We start from the raw sequence: 22,890 nt of genomic DNA, 5'->3' as shown, positions 1-22,890 counted from the left end.
AGAGAGAGAGAGGGGGGGGGGTAGAGAGAGAGAGAGAGAGAGAGAGAGAGAGAGCGCAGCTAAACACAGTAAAGTGTGTGTGAGGTGCTGCAGTGGTGGTGGAAGAAGTACTCATACTGTATATTTTGGACTTGAGTAAAAGTAGAAATACCACAATGTAGAAATAACTCTGTTTGCAGCAAAAAGTCCTGCTTTACAAATCTTACTTAAGTCAAAAGTATTTGTGTCAAAATATACTTAAGTAGCAAAAGTAAAAGTACTCGTTATGCAGAATGTATTTCAGTTTTCTATGCCAGTGGTTCTCAAAGTGCGGTCCAGGGACCCTCAGGGTTCCAAATGGACCCTTACAGATCTGTGACTCTGAACTCCTTGAAATGACAAAGATTGAGAACCACTGCTCTATGGGCTGTGAGCTTGTAGATCTGATATGTTTTACTTGTTTTGGTTGAAATCAGTGTAAATGTTTGTAAACACACCCTGATGAAGACAACTTGTCCAAACGTTGAGCATTAAAATCATTTACATGGAACTACACTGAGTGTTGTTTTTAATCTGTTTTTATCACACACACACACACACACACACACACACACACACACACACACACACGCACACGCACACGCACGCGCACACACACACACACACACACACACACACACACACACACACACACACCACAACACGCACACACAAAATCACAACCAATGATCAAAATGCTCATTTACAGTGGTGTAAAGTAACTAAGTACATTTACTTAAGTACTGTACTTTTGTACAATTTTGAGGCATTTGTACTTTACTTGAGTATTTCCAATTTCCAATACTTGTACTTCTACTCCACTACATCGCGGATCCAAATGTACAATCTTGTTAATAGGCTACTTTCAGTAAAAGTACAAAAGTATTGGTATCAAAATGTACTTAAAGTACCACAAATAAAAGTACTTGTTAGGCAGAAGGTCCCATTACATTACACAAGTTTTCAAATGAATAAAATGTATAAAAATCCTTTGAAAATGGCAGATCTACAAGCTCACAACGCGTTGTGAGCTTGTAGATCTGCTATTTTCAAATTGCCAAAGTATAAATAGGGCTGAACTGGTTTTGCAATAATAATCCAAATCTACAAAGTAACTAGTATCTAAAGTTTGTGTTGAGCCTAATTGTTTGGTTAATGGGAAACACAGACCCTGTGCTACTGCATTTATTTCTGCCATAAGTTTGGGTTTCCTTCCATGTTATTCCCTATTGCTGAATGTTCAGTAATTAGATGAGAGCAGTACATGTTAAAGACCACAGGAGAAGTTATGTGATGACTATTATTAACGTGTTACAGACCACAGGAGATGTTATGTGATGACTATTATTAACATGTTACAGACCACAGGAGATGTTATGTGATGACTATTATTATTAACATGTTACAGACCACAGGAGATGTTATGTGATGACTATTATTAACATGTTACAGACCACAGGAGATGTTATGTGATGACTATTATTAACATGTTACAGACCACAGGAGATGTTATGTAATGACTATTATTACTTACCTTACGTTAGTTATAGGAACCATGCTGATGCAGATATTTCCTTGTGATGATGAATGTATTATCAACATTTTAAAGATAAATAGCCGCAGTATAAAACAGCCATATGGTTCAACTGATTGTGCTACTATGAACACATTTAGCTGGGGACCCCCAGGGACCCCCTGTGCTACTATATTAACACATTTAGCTGGGGACCCCCAGGGACCCCCTGTGCTACTATATTAACACATTTAGCTGGGGGACCCCCAGGGACCTCCGCCCTTCTAAGGACCCCTGGATCACTTTGAGAACCACTGCTCTACCATAATGCCCCAGACTGTAGTTAACGTGTTTATCCACAAGGTGGCAGTCGAACCATGCGGTTCAATCTACCATCAGTCATAAGCCTGAGTTCTGCTTACAATATTTAACTTCCTATTTTAACATTTTAAATCTTCATTGTGTGAATTATGGTGAATAAAAGTGTGATTCAACAGTTCTTAATGTGTAGATAACGATAGATTGTTGATACATACATGATATAATCTTCCTTTTGTCAATTCTTATTTATTTATTGTTTACATTTAGAGTTGCCAATTATTTTTTACCCCTTTTTCTCCCCAATTTAGTCGTTATGCCAATTAATTCCTCCTCACACACATTACTGTGTTGTCACTGCTGTACTGACTCACATGTCAGTGAGGAGCCCCCACCAGGAGGACGTAGAGCTCCTCCCGCCCAACACTCCCTGCTGACAGGCTCCGCCCCCAGCCTGTAGGAGAATGTGTAATGACCATTATCACCCTCCCCGCCAATTGTGTTCGTGTAGACGCTCGACAAAGCCGGATGCACCACGGCGGATTCGAACCCACAACCTTTTGTGAATTATGGTGTAAGTCAGGGGTCTTCAATGTGTTTTAGGTGAAGGACCCCTTAGCTGAGAAAGAGATGAAGCAGGGACCCCCCTCACATATCTATTATATATACATTTCTAAACCCAAAACCCAAAAACAAAACCTGCCACTGTGTGGGACTAAACACAAAAACAACATATCAATGTCACTAACAAGACACGCCACAACGTGAAGAATTACTACGCGCAGTCTGTAGGCCACTTCATACTGCTCAGCACACATCTGCCCCCTCGCAGCATAATTAATTGCGGCCAACACAAACTCACAACATTACAGTCGGCCATGTTGTTCCTTAGCGTCATCGCCGACCACCGCCCAACGAGACCCAAGTGAGGTCAGACAACACACTCCATATTTGGGCATAGCTCCATTGGGAACATCTCCTATTATGGCTTTATATAACCGCCCAACGAGACCCAAGTGAGGTCAGACAACACACTCCATATTTGGGCATAGCTCCATTGGGAACATCTCCTATTATGGCTTTATATATTATAGAGACCAACAAACACAAAGCACCGCGCAGCGGCTAGGGGGGAGGGGCGCGCAGCGCCCCGACCCTCTAGTCTTATATATATACAATTTGAATCCTGCGCCATGTCGGTTGTCTGTATGCGACGCCAGTGTGACGGTGTGACGTAATCTGACATCACGATGACAACGCCAGTGTGATAATCTCACGACAGCATGACATCACATGACATCACATCCTGACAACGCCAGTGTGACGTAATCTCACGACAGCATGACATCACATGACATCACATCCTACCTATAAATTCTAGGATGCCGTCAGATCGCACCAGTTCGACGGCTTCCATAGTGATAAATAGTAATAATCTATACAAGGAACTCTCTCCACCACAAGAACTCTCTCCACCACAATGACGACAACTTCACCAAAGCCACAACGGCTGGAGATACAACGCCAGACATTGCGCCGGAAACGCTCATTGGAGACCACAGAGGCCAGAGGTAACTACTTGCCTCCATCAACCCACACACACCACCACACATCAGCTCTTACCTTTCTTACATTGGAGCACCACTGCCCATTCAACTACCTCACATCCGTAATCTCACGACAGCATGACATCACGCATGACATCACATCCTACCTATAAATTCTAGGATGCCGTCAGATCGCACCAGTTCGACGGCTTCCATAGTGGGTTTTGGTCATTGGAGAGGTGATGCACGTCACCTCTTTCTGAAGTGGGTACTTTCAAAGCCTGCCGTGGATTTAGGAGAGCACAAAACTCTCTCTCACACTGTGAGGTGCCTGTAAGGTGGCACTGCAAAGTGAACGACGCGTCACGCTAGACGTTACGCGGCCCGAACTTCTATTTTATACAATTGTTGTTCCTTAGCGTCATCGCCGACCACCGCCCAACGAGACCCAAGTGAGGTCAGACAACACACTCCATATTTGGGCATAGCTCCATTGGGAACATCTCCTGTTATGGCTTTATATAACCGCCCAACGAGACCCAAGTGAGGTCAGACAACACACTCCATATTTGGGCATAGCTCCATTGGGAACATCTCCTATTATGGCTTTATATATTATAGAGACCAACAAACACAAAGCACCGCGCAGCGGCTAGGGGGGAGGGGCGCCCCGACCCTCTATTTTATACAATTGTGTTTCATATTAAACTTTTTCATAGATTTCTTTGTTTGACAGCACTGTCATCAGTGGACTGATGACAGTGCTGTATGTATTCTCAAACATTTAACCACTTAAACTGTCAATAATTAGTAATCTTGACCTTTCACTCTGTACTTGATCTGCTATTTTTCCCCCTCTACACCAAACCTCTGCCGAAAATAGCAGATTGTGAGCTTGTAGATCTGCTATTTTTGGCTAAAGTTCTCTTCAGAATAGGGATGCAAGGGTTCAAGTGGTTAATATAAAAATAATATATCCTATCACACAAATATGTGGCGGCCCCCCTGTAGTAACTCTGAGGACCCCCAAGGGGTCCCGGACCCCCTGTTGAAGACCCCTGGACTGTAAGTATAAAACCACCAATGTGTTCTAACATGACATAATGTGTCTATAATGACACATTGATACATAAATAGAGCAATGTGTTCTAACATGACATAATGTGTCTATAATGACACATTGATACATAAATAGATCAATGTGTTCTAACATGACATAATGTGTCTATAATGACACATTGATACATAAATAGATCAATGTGTTCTAACATGACATAATGTGTATATAATGACACATTGATACATAAATAGATCAATGTGTTCTAACATGACATAATGTGTTTATAATGACACATTGATACATAAATAGATCAATGTGTTCTAACATGACATAATGTATCTATAATGACACATTGATACATACATAGATCAATGTGTTCTTATAACTGCAATCAGTGGTGGAAACTAAGAAGATTTACTCAAGTAGGCTAATGTATAAAATTACTTTACTTGAGTTTTTCTATTTTTCAATACTTTATAATTCTCTTATTAAATTCCTAGATTTCATAAATTCATGAAAATAGTTGTTTTGTTTTTGTTTGTTGTTTAATTATGGAGGGGGGGGGTTATTGGTGCTCATTAACTTGTAGACATGGGGACATTATGAAAATATTTTGTGAGTTCATTTTATATACATCATATAACATGGACTCGCAACAATATTTATGGCCTGAAGGCTACTGAGATTCTTAGATAGTAGATAGTAAATACTTTGAGGGGGAAAAATATTATTCAAATATTATTATATTACATATTGCTATGAGAGAAACTTATAAATGTATGCTGTAGGCTGTCTATATCACTTTGTCCAGGAGCTATTACATTTTAGTAATGACCTCTACACACTACCAGACATTTGAAATGGTCGGCGAGTGAACAGATCGTGAAATCTGTCATTTATTGAAGTTTGTGAATGGAATATCTCTGATTCTGGGAATGTCTGACTGAATGAATTAATATCTGACTGCAGTCAGATGTTAATTCATCCAGTCGGATACTAATTCATCCAGTCAGTTATTAATTCATCCAGTCAGATATTAATTCATCCAGTCAGATATTAATTCATCCAGTCAGATATGAATTCATCCAGTCAGTTATTAATTCATCCAGTCAGTTATTAATTCATCCAGTCAGTTATTAATTCATCCAGTCAGATATGAATTCATCCAGTCAGTTATTAATTCATCCAGTCAGTTATGAATTCATCCAGTCAGATATGAATTCATCCAGTCAGATATGAATTCATCCAGTCAGATATTAATTCATCCAGTCAGATATTAATTAATTCATGGATGAATTAATATCCACCGTGATGAAGAACAAGAATATGAGGCGGTTGCCTGACAACCATTGATCAACCACTGGGGCAGTGGTGGCCTAAAGGTTAGAGGAGCACCCTCGTTGCCGGAAGGTTGCCGGTTCGAATCCCTGGACCGGCAGGAAAAATCTGGGTGGGGAAGTGAATGTTCACCACTTCCCCAACACCACTGAAGTGCCCTTGAGTGAGGCACTGAACCCCAACTGCTCCAGTGGAGCTGCGTAGTGGCCAACAGTATAAGATTGTGGTTGTACTAGTCAGCTCCCAGGTTTTAATGTGTCTGTCTGTCTGTCTGTGTGTTTCTATGTGCAGGGCGTTGCTGAAAATGAGCACTTGTGCTCAGCTACTACCCTGGGTAAAAAAAAACAAAAAAACAACGACCTAAACATTGCGCTGCTGTTCCTCTCTAGACCAAGTGAATCATATAACAAAATAATCATATTTGAACTGGGGACCCCCCAAAATAATCATATTTGAACTGGGGACCCCCCGCCTTGACAACTTGGACTTGTAGAAGAGGTACATTTGGTTTAACTCGGTTCCACAGATAAATATTGTGAAAATAACCGATCTACAAGCTCACAATGCCTCTTTCTTTCTTATGTTATTTGACAATTTGGCCAATGTTTGACCAGATTATATAGTATAGTTTGTTGATTACTTTTGATGCAGGAGTAGAGTAGCCTATTAGGCTAATGGCCTATTAATGGCCTTTCTTTTTTTAAAGGTATTAAACAGGCTTAAATTGTCACTTCACTGTCAACTGGGGAAACCCCCCTTGGGAGTCCCGACCCACATGTTGAGAACCACTGCTCTCTAGAGTAGAACGTCTATTATAGCCCAGGCGTTTCGGGCCATATTTTGATGGAATCGTGCACTTTACGATAAAAGCATGAAATTTGGCACACAGTTAGAGCATGCCATAAGGAACATTTTTGGCTATAGGGCCATCGCAGATTTTTCCTGTGGTAACCATGGCAGCCATTTTCCAAAATGGCCGCCACCTGCTGTCATTTTACCAATAACTCACGTGCTAGACCACCTAGGATCTTGATTATGGTGACTAATCCTACATTTTCAAGGATGAGGAATACAGCGGTACTATTTACAACATGCTACTACCTAACTACATATATCTGGCATTCAGTTAATTAAATAATAGTAAACCCATCAAAATATGTAATGGTGTAGTACAGTACATGTTTTCAAACTGACACGTGAGAGTCAAGAATGTTTCTTTTATTAGTAGTAGTATTGCATAATTATTTTCAATGGACTATAAGACACAACAAAGGCAGAGTACTCATGAGTCATTGCCTAATGGCATATAGACCAATTATTTGTTTACCAACATTGAGACTGGACGCACAGGTGATTGTTTCACGCTATCAATTCTCAACCTGTTGTTTTGGGGTGCGCTGGTTTCAGCACACCCCAACCCCCTCTTGTGTGTTGGCTAGTGAGGCGCGTCCTAGCGAGACCTGATAGAATGGGTTTCATTGCGCGCATACTGGTTCCGCGCAGACTGGTTCTTATCAGTGTGACGTCGTTTGTTAAGGGGTCTATTCAATAAAGCTAGATAATCTACACAATGTTAGTTGCACAGTCCACCACAGTAGCAAAGGGCAGTGCACTGAAGTGCTGCCTTAACACATCTGCATTGTCCACTGCATCCCTTTTTGCAACCACAGCGGAGGAGTTCTCGACAGGCCAGGCTCGCTTCTGTGTGGTCCAGTGCACTTCCCATCCTCCTGTCAAAATTAGAATCAGCTTTATTGTCAGATCACAGGTTTACAAGTGTAAAGAAGTGGATTAAATGATTTGTATTCACCTGTCGCCTTCCTCTTCCACCCCCATTCACCTGGGGATGGGAGTTCAGGGGCTGCAACCATCACCTGTCCCCAGCAGTGGCCAGCTTGGTAGGCTGCCCTCTTTGTATGTTGAATCAGTGCAGCTCGTGTTGGGGGGAGTCCATCAATTGTTCTACCCTTCTGGGTGAATAGCTGCTTCCGTGCCTGATTCACTGAAGCCTGGCCACTTGTGCGGTCATAGAGCAATACCACAAATCGCTCCAGAGGCTCCATCCAGTCATCTATTTTGTCTGGGGTAGCAGCTAAGGAACTTTTCCCAGTTCCAAAAGCAACCCACAGCTCAGTCAAGTGGAGGTGTTGGGCTGACGTTACTGCCAGGACCAGCACATCCGTGTCTACTGTGCGTATTGTCACCTTGCTATACCCTTCCTTCATAGCATCTTCTAGGTGTAATATGATGCGAGTATCAGCCTCCTCATGTACTGTAGTTAGTTAGGTAGTTACTAGCATGTTGTGAATAGTACCACTGTATTCCTCATCCTTGAAAATGTAGGATTATTCACCAGAATCTAGATCCTAGGTGGTCTAGCACCTGAGTTATTGGTAAAATGACAGAAGGTGGCCGCCATTTTGAAAAATGGATGCCATGGTTACCACAGAACAATTCTAAATAGTACCAGTGTATTCCTCATACTTGAAAATGTAGGATTAGTCACCAGAATCAAGATCCTAGGTGGTCTAGCACCTGAGCTATTGGTAAAATAACAGCAGATGGAGGCCATTTTGGAAAATGGCTGCCATGGTTACCACAGGACAAATCTGCGATGGCCCTATAGCCAAAAATGTTCCTTATGGCATGCCCTAACTGTGTGCCAAATTTCATGCTTTTATCGTAAAGTGCACGATTCCATCAAAATATGGCCCGAAACGCCTGGACTATTAGGATACTTTCTACTGTCACACTCAGCTCACATGGCGTTTCACGGCCAGTAGGGGGCGCAGGGAGTGCCGAGTAGCTGATTTGGTTGCGTGCAGCAGCCGTGGTTGCCAGACAACCGACTGTGTAGTGAATGTTGTGTAAAACGTTGGAGTGTGTGTGTGTGTGTGTGTGTGTGTGTGTCTGAAGCAGCTGCAGCGTTGTGTTCTTCACAAGGTGAGGCAGCTTTAGATCAAGACTATCATACTGTAGGTGCATTTGATCGAGTCTGACTTTTTACTATAGTATCTACGAGAGTCTTAGCTCCACCCCCCACCAGTTTGCTCTGGAATGTCACCAGTAAAGCCCGTATTTCTCCCAACATGTACAAAATACTAAATATAAGGTGCTTACCCGCTTGCCCCAAATGTTAACTAGGTGTCCGGAGTGTTTAAGTAATGTATTAGTCCATATTTGTCAATAGATAAGTGTTTTAATCCCGTCTGTGGCCGATTCTGTCGGAAGTTCCTGATGGGCGGTAGTGACGGGGCGCATCCGGTGAAAGCCGGAATTACACTCAATGTAAACAGGAAGTAAACAAGGGTTCGGCCACAGACGGGATTAAAACACTTCTTTATTGAACAATATGGACTAATACATTACACACATACTCCGGACACCTAGCTAACATTTGGGACAAGCGGGTAAGCACCTTATATTTTGCATTTGTACATGTTCGGAGAAATACGGGCTTTACTGGTGACATTCCAGAGCAAAATGTGGGGGGTACATACTACGAGAATCTCGATCTAAGGCTATTACGCATAAAGCCCCAGTTCTTCTTATACTCGCGTTATGCTGTGTTCACACTGGCAGCTACAATGCTACAGGCTACCAGTGCCAGTGGTGTAAAGTAACTTAAGTAAATGTACTCAAGTACTGTGCGTACTTAAGTACATATCCGAGTACTCCACCACTGCATAAAGCCCCAGTGTTATACTTATTATTATGCTGCGTTCACACTGGCTTTTCTCACAGTTAGGACGCTAAAATAAATATGCTTTCTCACAGTCTGGCCAATAGGCCTTCAGTGTACTATATGTCTTCCTTAACCAATTCTCTCCGTCGGTTGACCCTCCCCAGCTGCTGCAGCCACCATGGCGTTGCTTCAGAGCTACTGTGAGGCCAACTCCTCCATCTCCCGGACGTGGGTGGACCACGGCATGGCCCCCTGCTTCTACTTCACCCTGGTGCCCTCCGTGCTGCTCAGCCTGGCCTTCCTCCTGGGCACCGTGCACTGCGTCTGCTACCAGCGCTACGGCACCGCCATGGAGCACAAGTTCATCCCACGCTCCGGCCTCTACGGCCTCCAGCAGGGGTGCATTTCGCCTTTCCGACATGTCGCCTTTCCGACGTTGACGAACCCTATACTTAACCCTAACCCTAACCCTAACCGCACGCGGAAGCCACTAGTCGGAGTGGCGAGATGTCGGAATGGAAGGAGAACCCCCTCCAGCAGGCCGTCTCCGGCCTCCTCCTGCTCCAGTTCGTGGGAGGGATGCTGTGGCGGGCGGCAAGGTGATTATTATTTAACCCGTTAAAGACCTGAGAACGATTCTAAAACATGTCTGCAGGGGTCGACACTATAAGGTCTCAGAGGCACTTGCCCGTCGGGCAAGCACAGGTCATGTTCTACTTGCCCACAGGTGTTGCCCACTTGACCGAAAAGTCAATCGTCCAATATAAATGTATAGGTACATTTTGAATGACTGTTCAATTTAACACTTATTTCTCACTGCACTGTGTGTGTGTGTGTGTGTGTGTGTGTGTGTGTGTGTGTGTGTGTGTGTGTGTGTGTGTGTGTGTGTGTGTGTGTGTGTGTGTGTGCTAAGTAAAACATTTGAGTACTTTTTCCACCACTGCAAGTATAGTAATTGTGTGTGTGTGTGTGTGTGTGTGTGTGTGTGTGTGTGTGTGTGTGTGTGTGTTTGGGGGAAGGAGAGAGAGAGAGAAGAGGGGACAGAGCGCTCTGGCCACGTTCAGGTGTTTAGACAGATATCTCGTGTTGTGTTTATAGTGAACTAAAGACGGTTGTGTCCTCACCCAAATGCGCAGTTGCCCGGTCGGGCAACCCCAAAGCAAACTCCACCTGCCCGCAAGTTTTGTTTACCTACCACGGGCAGTCGGGCAGCCGTTAGTGTCAACCCCTGTGTCTTCTAAATTAGTGGTTCTCAAACCTTTTCGTGCCAAGGAGGACCACCCAAAATGATATGAGTATTTTGCCCGCAGACCCCCATCTGAAAATGCTTTGTGCCAGGGACCCCCCAGAAGAGAAGATTTGTGTTACAAACATTCTAAATTATTCAAATGTTTTCAAAAATGTTCAGAAATAGCAGATGTACAAGCTTGTACTGTATATCTGCAGCCTGGACCTCTGTCGTAGCGGTCCAGTCACCTAGGCCGACATACTGCCTAAAATATTGGTGTCTGTATCGGTGAGTGTTCCAGCCTATGATACGATACCTCATCATTTATCACATGATAATATTTCATTTAGTCACATTTTGATCGCTTCAGTTGATATTGATGTTTTATACTCTTAGTGTACAATTTGTATTATTATTTTACTAACTTGTAGCTGTCCTTTAACAATTATTGTGCAGCTACAATGTATCGTGAACCTAGTATCTAGTATCGTGATTCGCATTTTAAGGCCAACATCGGCCAATACTGATATGATGACCGATTAATTGTCCATCCCTACTGTGTGTGTGTCTGTGTGTGTGTGTGTGTGGGTGTGTTTGTGTGTCTGTGTGTGTGTGTTACTATACTTGTGAGGCCCACAAGTATAGTAGAATATGAGAAATAGACATTGTGAGTTGTTTTAAGGTTGTTTTATTGTTAAAATGTTTTATAATTAGGTTTATAATTAAGAAATTATTCATGTTGGGGTTAGGATTAGACATTTAGAGTTTAGGTTTAGGAGTTATGCATGATTTATATTTAGTCGCACACCAGTGTCACACCGAAAATAGCAGATCTACAAGCTCACAGAGCGACGCGTTGTGAGCTTATAGATCACCTGTTTTCAAATGGCCTAAATGTATATAGGGCTGAAGTGGTTACTGTATGTTTTGTGATACTGTATGGGGTGTTGCTAACAGAATGGTTCAGTCATGAGACGTTATTTCTCTTTATTCCATGCTTTGCAGTGGAGGGGAGCTGCCCGGCTACGTGCTTCTGTACGGCTGTTTATTTCTCTTTATTCCATGCTTTGCAGTGGAGGGGAGCTGCCCGGCTACATGCTTCTGTACGGCTGTTTATTTCTCTTTATTCCATGCTTTGCAGTGGAGGGGAGCTGCCCGGCTACGTGCTTCTGTACGGCTGTTTCTCGGCGCTGGGCTGGGTCTGGGCAGTGGTCCTGCTCACGGTGGAGAGACGCAGGGTGCTGGTGATGGACCGCACCCGAGGACACAGCGCCGCTCTGCTGCTCTTCTGGGCCCTGGCCTTCTGTGCAGAGAACCTGGCCTTCGTCTCCTGGTTCAGCCCTCACTGGTGGTGGGCTCTGGCAGACCCCCAGCAACTGGTGAGAGATGGTTCAGTCCTCACTGCATGGTGGTGGGCTCTGGGAGACCCCCAGCAACAGGTGAGAGATGGTTCAGTCCTCACTGCATGGTGGTGGGCTCTGGGAGACCCCCAGCAACAGGTGAGAGACAGTGTTGCCAGATTTTGCGAGAGAAATAACCAGGTTTATGAAAACAAGCTCCAAAAAAGGACGACTAGGTCACATGAGCATTTTAAACCTATATCTATTGGATATTTGAAAATAGCCGATCTACAAGCTCACAACGTGTTGCGATGCAACACGTTGTGAGCTTGTAGATCGGCTATTTTCAAAAAATTATTGGGGAAAAAAATATATATATTTGTTTTTACATTTTAACAATACAAATCTGGTACAGGGGTCCCTGGCACAAAAACTATTTTTAGATGGGGGTCCGTGGACTAAAATACTGGTGTCGGTATCGGTGAGTGTTCCAGCCTATGATACGATACCTCGTCATTTATCACATGATAATATTTCATTTAGTCATATTTTGATCTCTTCAGTTGATGTTTTATACTCTTACTGTACTTTTTGCATTATTCCTTTACTAACTTGTAGCTGCACTTTAACAATTATTAATGGATTCATTTATTTATTCCTGGATCAGTGGTTCTAAAATCTTTTAGTTTCTGAGAGTGTACAAATGGAACCAAATGGACCCGTAAGTGGTCCCAGTGGTTGTACACTCTCTGAGTTACAGACCTGTAGGGGTCCATTTGGTTCCATTTGTACACTCAGAGTTACTGACCTGTAAGGGTCCATTTGGTTCCATTTGTACACTCTCTGAGTTACAGACCTGTAAGGGTCCAATTGGACCCTCTCAAGGAACCCTGAGTGTCCGTGGACCCCACTTTGAGAAGCACTGTCCTAGATGTGTTTAAACTACACACTGGTATTGGATCAGTACTCAGTATAGAGCGATACTCAAGCTATGGGTATCAGGAAGGAAAGCATCTGTACATCTACTAACAAAATAACTGACACTGGAATTGGGGAAAAAAACGTTTCATTTATCTGAAATGTAGGCATGTAACGTAAATCTATTAAAATCGATTCAAACTGGTGACAATTTAAATCACAATGCAAAAAATAGCCCAAAAAAAGAAGAAAATACAGGATTTTTGTAAGAGAATTGATGGAAAGAGTTTTCAGTCATTTGCTACTGTATTGAATGAGAGAAAACACATTATTAGTGTAACTGTCAGTGACACTTGGTCATTTTTAACTTCAATTATTTATTTATTTGAAGTTATTTGTTTTCGTTGTTTATTTGATTTACCTTTATTTTGACACTTCCTGTCACTTTATTTTGTAACATCCTGTTGCTGCCCCTGAGCCTTTATATCTGAGGCCTACTAGCTTAACAGAGCACCTCAGTCATACATTGAAAGCCAGAGTGAGAGGTGGAGAGACAGACAGCATGTGTTTGTTTGAGGCGCAGCAAGGTATGAAATGTTTGTTGTATGCAACATTCACTCAAATGATTAAGTCATGTTAAAAGGTATTCAGTTTGAGTGAAATGGTTTGTTGTCCACAGTTTCTGCTTTCGCATGCTGTGCCTGTTTGTTTGGTAAACCCAGTTGAAGTCTAAAGTTCCAAGGTGGCTTGCAACCTAGCACCCCCGGTTAGCGGAGTGAGGTACAGCATTGTTTATTTGTTTGGGTTTGTTTGATTTGTGAGTTAATTAATTGTATTTGTTTAGTATTGTCTTTGGGTTATGGTGCTTTTGCTTTGTTCTTTGTTTGCTTTGGGTTTTGTTTGTTTGCAGTTTAAATGAATTAACTATTGAATCACTGCATTATAATTGAACGTTTTATTGTTGAATTGAATAAGTTGAGCTGAATTTAATTGGAAAGTGATTGATTGAAATGCACAGATTTTATTGTTTGATGTGAAACTATGAAATGATGAATTATTGTATTTGTAGTAATATTTATTCTATTTATTCTCCATTTTATAGTTTTCACGGTGTTCGACAATGCTTCTACTGTGCAAGAAGTGATAATAAAAACACCCGTTGAGACCATCCATCTTTGTCATCATTCATAAACCGAGGGCAGCTACAGTGAAAACTCATCGCAGAAGCCACTCAACGTCGGCACCACATCTCATCTACAGCCACCTTGTACTTCAACTAATCCAAGTCATCAGCCATCTCAAGTTTGCCACACCACAGTAACGTATGCACTCAGAGGACGTATGAAAGGTAGCCTCTATGTTTCATTGGACTGAAGGTTGCTTAATAAAGCACAAGACAATACATTTGAAAAAAGGAAAAATAAATTTATAAAAATGGAACTAAAAAATGGAAAGAAACATGAAAAGGCATTTACAGAAGCCTATACCACCTGGATGCAAACAGCTAGAAAAGTGTGAACAGCTTTAAAGACATTTTGTACAGAAGAAGACCTTCAAGTAATGAAACAAAGTATTCGGAACAAACATGATGCAATAAGTGAGAGTTATGTAGTCATTCAACGCAACTGCACTACTACTGAAAACATTGTTAAGAAAATGGATGCCTGTATAATCATTACCACAGAGATATGCGACCTGGTGGATAAATGCCTGGAGGACATGGCTGAGAAGAGAATCGAAAATGAGGATAAAGATAAGAGACCGGTGGGAGAAATGGAGAAGGAAGAATTGGCGAAAGAGTCCACTTCCAGAGATAACCCCGCTGGTCAGGAGATGGTGGGAGAAATTGAGAGGGTGGAAGAAATGGCGATAGAGTCCACTTCCACAGATAGCCCTACTGGTCAGAGAAACCAGAGGTCTGTGAATCCCATCACAGTAAGAGAAATGCCAACTCGATCGACCAATGTGCTGACAGCCTTCGAACCAGACTCCAGTGAAAAGAGGAAGGAAAACAAGGCCAAACATGTATCCCAAGACCCCTCTGTGCAGCTTTGCAGGGACAACAGGCAGAAAAGGGAACAAGAACCAAGTATGAAAAGGCAGGTAAAGTTAACAGACAGCTCGCAGGAATCTAGAGAGCAGGAGAGTGACTCGGGCACCTCTGAAGAGTTGAGCAAGAGCAGCAACTTTGTGAGTAAAGCTGCTCTCATAGTCAAACGTAAACTGGAGCAGAAGAGGAGAAGGAAGAAACCGGTTCAAAAGGAAACTCGATCGACCAAAGTAAAATTACATCTGAGACCAGGAACTATTGACAAGGGGAGCCATTCAACTCCTAGTCCTGCTCTCCCACCAGCTGAGATGAAGAACATGACCATAGTCCCCCCAGTTCCCTTTGAAGCCACAGGCCCCGGTCCTCCTCAATCCCAGGAAGAACCTAAACAGTCCATGAGAAACAAACCCTTGAGTCTAGTCCATACTAAAGTTGTAAAGAAGCCAGATAACGCCAACCAAAAGGAGTGTTACTTCTGGAGGTATATTGTTCACGGCCTGAGAGATACCTGCCACTATAGCCACATCGAGGATAACCACAGCATAAACTTTGGCTTCTTGGCAAGAAGAAAACCACCCTGAAAGAAAGCTAAAAACAAGATCTTCCCCATACCCTTTTGACCTTGTAAAAAATGATATGCTTTGAATCATGTTACGTTTTAGTATGTATAACATGATTGGTGGGAGTGTAACTGTCAGTGACACTTGGTCATTTTTAACTTCAATTATTTATTTATTTGAAGTTATTTGTTTTCGTTGTTTATTTGATTTACCTTTATTTTGACACTTCCTGTCACTTTATTTTGTAACATCCTGTTGCTGCCCCTGAGCCTTTATATCTGAGGCCTACTAGCTTAACAGAGCAGCTCAGTCATACATTGAAAGCCAGAGTGAGAGGTGGAGAGACAGACAGCATGTGTTTGTTTGAGGCGCAGCAAGGTATGAAATGTTTGTTGTATGCAACATTCACTCAAATGATTAAGTCATGTTAAAAGGTATTCCGTTTGAGTGAAATGGTTTGTTGTCCACAGTTTCTGCTGTCGCATGCTGTGCCTTTTGGTAAACCCAGTTGAAGTCTAAAGTTCCAAGGTGGCTTGCAACCTAGCACCCCCGGTTAGCGGAGTGAGGTACAGCATTGTTTATTTGTTTGGGTTTGTTTGATTTGTGAGTTAATTAATTGTATTTGTTTAGTATTGTCTTTGGGTTATGGTGCTTTTGCTTTGTTCTTTGTTTGCTTTGGGTTTTGTTTGTTTGCAGTTTAAATGAATTAACTATTGAATCACTGCATTATAATTGAACGTTTTATTGTTGAATTGAATAAGTTGAGCTGAATTTAATTGGAAAGTGATTGATTGAAATGCACAGATTTTATTGTTTGATGTGAAACTATGAAATGATGAATTATTGTATTTGTAGTAATATTTATTCTATTTATTCTCCATTTTATAGTTTTCACAGTGTTCGACAATGCTTCTACTGTGCAAGAAGTGATAATAAAAACACCCGTTGAGACCATCCATCTTTGTCATCATTCATAAACCGAGGGCAGCTACAATTAGTATAGAAAATACTAGATTTGTCTGGAAAATTATTGTTTAAAAAATCGTATCGTAAACCTAGTATCGTGATTGGAATCGTATGGTGAGTTGAGTGATATCTGATATAATAATTGCTGTTATGGCCGAAAACCGATATAAACCAGAAAAAAAAAGAATAATTAATTTTGTCCATTCTGAAAAAGGTATATAAACACTGAATTTGGAAAAGCAATGCCTTTCTTTTTTTTAAAGATATTCTTTGGTCTTTTTCTGCCTCTTATGTATAGTTTTATATTATAGATGAACAGGAAACAGAGGAGAGAGATGGGGAGAGACATGCAGTAAAGATTGAGAGAACGGGAGGAAGAGAACGAGGTCCGGGTTTATGAGCCTAGGTGCCCGGACCTCTAGGCCAGCGGTCCGGGCCCTGATATATTATTCTGATATTGGTTCGATACTGATATTGCATTTAAGGCCAACATCGGCCAATACCGGAATGATGACCGATTAAGTGTGTGTTTGTGTGTGTGTGTGTGTGGATCTGCTATTTTCAAATGGCCTAAGTGTATATAGGGCTGAAGTGGTTACTGTATGTTTTGTGCTACTGTATGGGGTGCTGCTAACAGAATGGTTCAGTCATGAGACGTTATTTCTCTTTATTCCATGCTTTGCAGTGGAGGGGAGCTACCGGGCTACGTGCTTCTTCTAGCTATACCTTTCAGGACGGGAACCCCTTTTAGGGTTCTTGTTGCTATGTACAGTATATAGCAAAGTACATTTGTTGTAATGTTTTAATAAATATTTGAAGTTTTTCAGAAAACGTAGGTCAGGATTTAGAAGGTGTTTTTAGAATCGGCCTCAGGTCTAAATGGGATATGGAAGGCTTTATAAGCTGCTTGCTGCATTCTTGTATTTTCACACGTCGGTTAGGGACTAGGGAACCACAGCACATGTGATACAAGTCTGCGGGTGTTTTTTTATTTCATATCGCGGGCCGTGCTCATCTCACCCACACTCCAGCAGTAGAGTTAAATAGTCCTTTTTTTCTACTGGGAAAGATGGCTTGAATGAGCTGAAATTTAAATGACACTTTGCAAGCTTTTTTCTCGTGTGTGTGTGTGTGTGTGTGTGTGTGTGTGTGTGTGTGTGTGTGTGTGTGTGTCTGTGGCATTGTGTGACAACTGCAGGAGTTGAAGGAGTAGTTAACCAAAAAAGTACTTTATTGCTATCAATTACACACCCCATGAAGCCTTGAATTCATGGAGGTTGTTTAGTTTTTGTTGCATTCCTGAGCCAATCATTTGATCAAATGAATGATGATGACTCACCACTAAACACCCTGCCGCTCATCAAAGAGGGAAAGACATTTCACGTGATGAGTGACAACTATTTGTCTTTGAAGGTTAAAATTTTATTTATTGTGCTGCCTAAAAATAGATGTTAAATGGTGCATTTATATATGGTAAATGGTGCATTGATATAGCACTTTTATCCAAAGCGCTTTACATAGATTGTGCATTACATTCACCCATACATTCATACACCGATGGAGGAGGAAACCATGCAAGGCACCAACCTGCTCATCTAGAGCAAAAGGGGTTCAGTGTCTTGCTCAAGGACACTTCTACACTAACTCTGGGGGAGCCCGGGATTGAACTGAGAATCCGACCGCTCTACCAGCCACTCTACCCCTGAGCCACTGCCGCCCCAGATGTTATGTCTCAATGAGGTCTACCTGGTTAAATAAAGGTTTAATTCAAATATTATAATAATAATAATAATATACACGTATTTAATAATGGGGCATGGTGCTGGGTTAGTGTTCACAGTAAGAGTATTATAATGCTAAAACTATTCAACAATGGGACATTAATAATGGTTCCCCCACATGGTTATGATAACTTTATGCAATGTCATGTGTACATTTCTCTACTTTTGAATACATTTTCCTTAAAACAAAAAAAACACAATTGATTGATTGATCATTAAAACAAAACACCCACAGCCCACCCATCTGACCACTTAACATGGTGTGTTCAGTGAATTAACACCCACATCCTTTACAGTTCTACATGTAAGAGTTCTCTCACTGTCACCTCAGGCTGCTGCAGTCTGTCCTGCAGGTGCACTTAATGGCCTGTAGGAGTCACTGTGGAGCTGGTGGTAAGTCAAGCCCCCATCACTGTCTTTCCATCTCCTTGTGAAAGGAGTTCATCTACGGTTTCCTTCCAGATGTCTTTACAAGACATTTCAGTGCTATGGACCGAGGCATGCTGCATCACACATCCTCATTCATTAAATATGTTGTTATTATTATTATTATTATTATTATTATTATTGTTATTATTGTTACTATTATTATTATTAGTATTACTATGTGATTAACATTATAAGTATAATGTAATAGTGTAAGTAACTGTCTTTGGTATTTCTTATATTCTCACCATGATGAGTCTGGATTAGTCTCTCTTTTCAAGTTGTAAGGCAGATCCATGGACTGGTCACTTTTCATGGACACACAGCTCTGTGCAGGAAACACAGCGCTATGGTGCTTCATCCTGTATAAACACAGAGGACATTTACGTCACCGACTGAACTGCTTCGATAGCATCAACTTGCATCAAGTAGCAAAAAATGCCTTGTCATTCGATACCAAATGTCGATACCTCAGTGTCAGCGAGCCAATAAGCATGCAGCAATACAGCTTGTTCTATCAAGACCTCATAAGATTACGTGCTGTAGAGGGATGCAGGGAAAACAGGGACATGGCTGTGTGTGTGTGTGTGTGTGTGTGTGTGTGTGTGTGTGTGTGTGTGTGTGTGTGTGTGTGTGTGTGTGTGTGTGTGTGTGTGTGTTGTATTTAAAGGCTTCATTGCACTTCATAGGTTAAAGAAAGAAGTGTAGCTCCATTTTATCAAGCTGGATGCCAAAAGCGTGTGACAACAATATTAAGCAATATTAAGTAGGCCTATGCAAAAAAGAACATTGCTTGAACGAGCATGTAATAAATGTAAGAACAGAAAGCTGCTCATGGTCGACAGCGTTACAATGACTGGGATTTTAGCAGGTAGCATAGTTTTGTATAGTACACTTTTCCCCCACATTGCTACATGGCTTTGTTTGTTGTTGTTTGTAGTACAACACACTTGTAGTAGCCCACAGTAGCTTGTAGCTGCTAATAGTTGTACAAATCAAACGTGAAAAACTGAAAACTGCAAAAAGAATAACCAGGCAAGAGAATTCATCTGAGCCGACTAGTAACAACAAGGAGAGATCAGATTTCACTTTTTTTTTCAATAGACACACTATTACGTGTTGATTGCAAAGTGTGGCATATCTAAACACTTGACCTGTTTTAATCATCAATGTTTATCTGATTCAGTGTCTGTAGCCTGTTCACCCGAGGAATATGAAATGATACATTAACAACCCCATCTTTGTCAACAAAGCGGACGCAACCAACGCAGACTGCTGGCAGTTCAAGGTTCAAGGTTCAAGGTTGTACTTTATATTGTTACATCGTGTGTACAGGTACATAAGAGTAAAACGTATTTTGGTTTGGCTTCCTTCAGACAATGCAGCAGCATAGGTAATAACAACAATAGAATAATAAATAGAACAATAGAATAGGCAGTAGCACTAAAAGTGGTGACCTATAGAAAAATGTAACCGTTCAAACAGAGATGGGACAAGAGGAAACTGAAATGGCAGAGACTCTAAAGCAGAGCTGGACCCCATATCCCTGTCAGGGGCCCAACGGTCAGGCCACCGGTCAGGCCAGGGGGGTTTATATATTTGTTTTGCGCTCCTTTCTGGTTGCCCATAGCCCCTGGACCTTCTGTATCATGTAGACCAGGGGTGGGTAACCTTTTACGGCATGTATTTGCCATTTTTTCTTCTTTTTTTTCTCAAGACTGGTGATATCTAAATTCACCACAGAGAAGAAATCACCACCACGTTTACATTTCATTTTAATCTGCCAAAGTGTGATGCATATTAAACAATAATGCAAAAGTGATTTAAGGGACTTTCAAAGTTCATATACAGTACACAGATTTCAGTTCTTCTTTTTTTCTTTTCTTTTTCTCAGTTCCCTGTTTCCTGGTTGAGTCACGTGATTTCTCCAGAAGTGTATTTACAAGTTTCCTTTCTTCAAATGTCTGTGCAGTGGGTATGAATGAAACACAACTTCTTGCAACTTAACAGCGCCATGCAACCAGCATCACCTTTTACAGCCAGAACCCCCCCCCCGCCCCTCACCTGTGGTCACCAACCTGTGTGTAAACTTGACCACGCCTTTGTCTCCTCAAGGCTAGACTATTGCAACGCACTTCTTATCGGGTTCCAGATATTCTTATTTGTATTGAATTTCATTTTTGACATTTTGTAGCATTTATAGCACTTTGAGATTTGTTTTTGAGACATAACATGTTAAGTGTGTTACAAATGAAATGTATTATTATTAGTGGTTACTGACGAGGCAAATACTGTACTTACTGACAGCTCTTTATCCAGTCCCATATACGGTACACGAGTATGGCTCTGTGTGTGTGTCAGTTCCTTCTTTTTCTCGGCTGGAACAATTTGTGGTTTGTCTTTCCAAGTTCCCTTTCTTCACCAATGTTGCTGATGGGACAAAAACATTTCCCATTCTACATGACGATAGAATTATACATTGTATGTTTTTGCATGTCAGTTCCCAAACTCATTCTATTCTTGTGTCGTTAGTCGTTATTGAAAACTAGTATTAGCCCAGTACTGAACAGGTAACACAGCTGGGCCATTGATATGCTGCCAGGGTCATCCCCAGTGATGGAATAAGTACTTACATGTTTTACTTAAGTACAAGTATCGTAGATATACTCTGTTACAAGTAGACGTCCAATATTCAAAATGTAACATATGCTACGACCCTTTCATTGCGTTGATCAATTATACCAAAGAATCTCCAGTTCAGTGCGCTGCTACACTCGCCAGTGTGTACTGCCCATGTGAAATGTACATGGTAACTTTATTATATAACCTTCCAAAGCATTATGGTTTAAAGTAATTCATTTAAAATTTGGGTCCCAGAGATCAAAATGGTGTCAAATGGGGGTCTGGCCTAATGCATGTCAAACTGAGAGTCCTTGGTATTAAAATAGTTCAGAATTACTGCTATGGCCGTAAAAAATCTTCTCTTATCGGGGTCCCTGGCATATATTTTGAAATGGGGGTCCACAGTCAATTTGGGGGTCCTTGACATGAAAATGTTTGAGAACCAGTGATGTAGGCCTATATTACTGAGCCATTAGCAGAAGCCTAAATAAAAATATATACAATTGAGATGCATCGTGAATCGTATAGTTATAAGGTTAATCGTAATCGAATTGAATCGTTACAAGGTGAATCGTAATCGAATCGTGAGGGCAGTGTGGATGCACACCTCTACTATTATACAAAGCTATAACCATTATTAAGCATTATAATTATTATTATTACTGTTATAATTAATACCATTATCATCATCATCATTTTAATCATAATTATATTAACATCCTCATCCTCATCACCACAACCATTTTCACCAATATTACCAGGGGTGCACATAACTGGTGCGCAGGTGCGCATGCGCACCCAAAATAAAAAATGCGCACCACATCAGGCGACGCGAGGCGCTTTTGCGCACCAACAGCTGGGACAGGAATTTCCAAGCTTTTATTTTTTAGCAAAACTAAAAAATAAAAGCCTGGAGATCGAGGCTAGGAATTTACTTCCTGAAGCCACACTCACACAATCACTCTAAAGCACCCGTCGACCCCATGTACAGCCATTAGGCGGAGGGGTAGAGATATGACCCGCGTCGCCTCGCATCGCCTCGCATTGCCACGCTGCGTGCACGCAGCCAGCAGCGGCTGTTAGAGGCACTCGTCACCAATGATGAACGCACCGTAATGGTGCAAAATATGCCGTGAACGTCCCAATCTGGCGGATGAAATCAGCGCAGCAGCACAGGGCACCAACCTTTGGGGGCTTTATCTAACAGCGTGAGAAAAAAAAACGGCGAAAATCGGCGGAATTTAGAAGCAGAGCGTCCTTTTTTTCTCGCCTCCCCGCACCCCCCCCCCCCCCGTTGACAAAACTGTCCGGTGGGCACCGTGCTGAACCCCCCCCCCCCCCCCCCCCCGTTGACAAAACTGTCCGGGCTGAACCCCCCCCCCCGTTGACAAAACGGGACGGGCGCCATGCGCACCAAGTCACATGTCCAGGTGCTCTTCTGCGTACCAGACCTAAAAAGTTATGTGCACCCCTGAATATTACCATCATCACCACCATATTAGCCTCATAATGTATTATAT

General features: G+C 41.8%; 2 protein-coding genes across 2 annotated transcripts in view; one reads left to right on the top strand and one right to left on the bottom strand.

Moving 5' to 3' along the window:
- Positions 1–22,890, bottom strand: part of LOC311058176 (uncharacterized protein) — a gene marked incomplete at its 3' end in the record, with an annotated part of 66,746 nt that overhangs the window by 43,221 nt on the left and 635 nt on the right. Inside the window, exon 2 of the mRNA XM_084075527.1 lies at positions 18,997–19,110. Coding sequence (XP_083931653.1) covers positions 18,997–19,110 — 114 coding nt within the window. The remainder of the gene's footprint in view (positions 1–18,996; positions 19,111–22,890) is intronic.
- On the top strand, positions 8,669–12,614 carry LOC311058075 (ATP-binding cassette sub-family B member 6-like; the record flags this gene model as incomplete). Its single annotated transcript, XM_084075382.1, has 4 exons — positions 8,669–8,737; positions 9,644–10,078; positions 11,849–12,283; positions 12,611–12,614. Exons 2-4 carry the CDS (start codon positions 9,987–9,989, stop codon positions 12,612–12,614), a joined length of 531 nt encoding a protein of 176 aa, XP_083931508.1. The 5' UTR covers positions 8,669–8,737; positions 9,644–9,986.

This window comes from Gymnoscopelus microlampas (genome assembly GCF_963454915.1).
Source record: "Gymnoscopelus microlampas genome assembly, chromosome: 13".
Classification (NCBI taxonomy): domain Eukaryota; kingdom Metazoa; phylum Chordata; class Actinopteri; order Myctophiformes; family Myctophidae; genus Gymnoscopelus; species Gymnoscopelus microlampas.
This window is presented reverse-complemented; position numbering and strand designations above follow the sequence as displayed.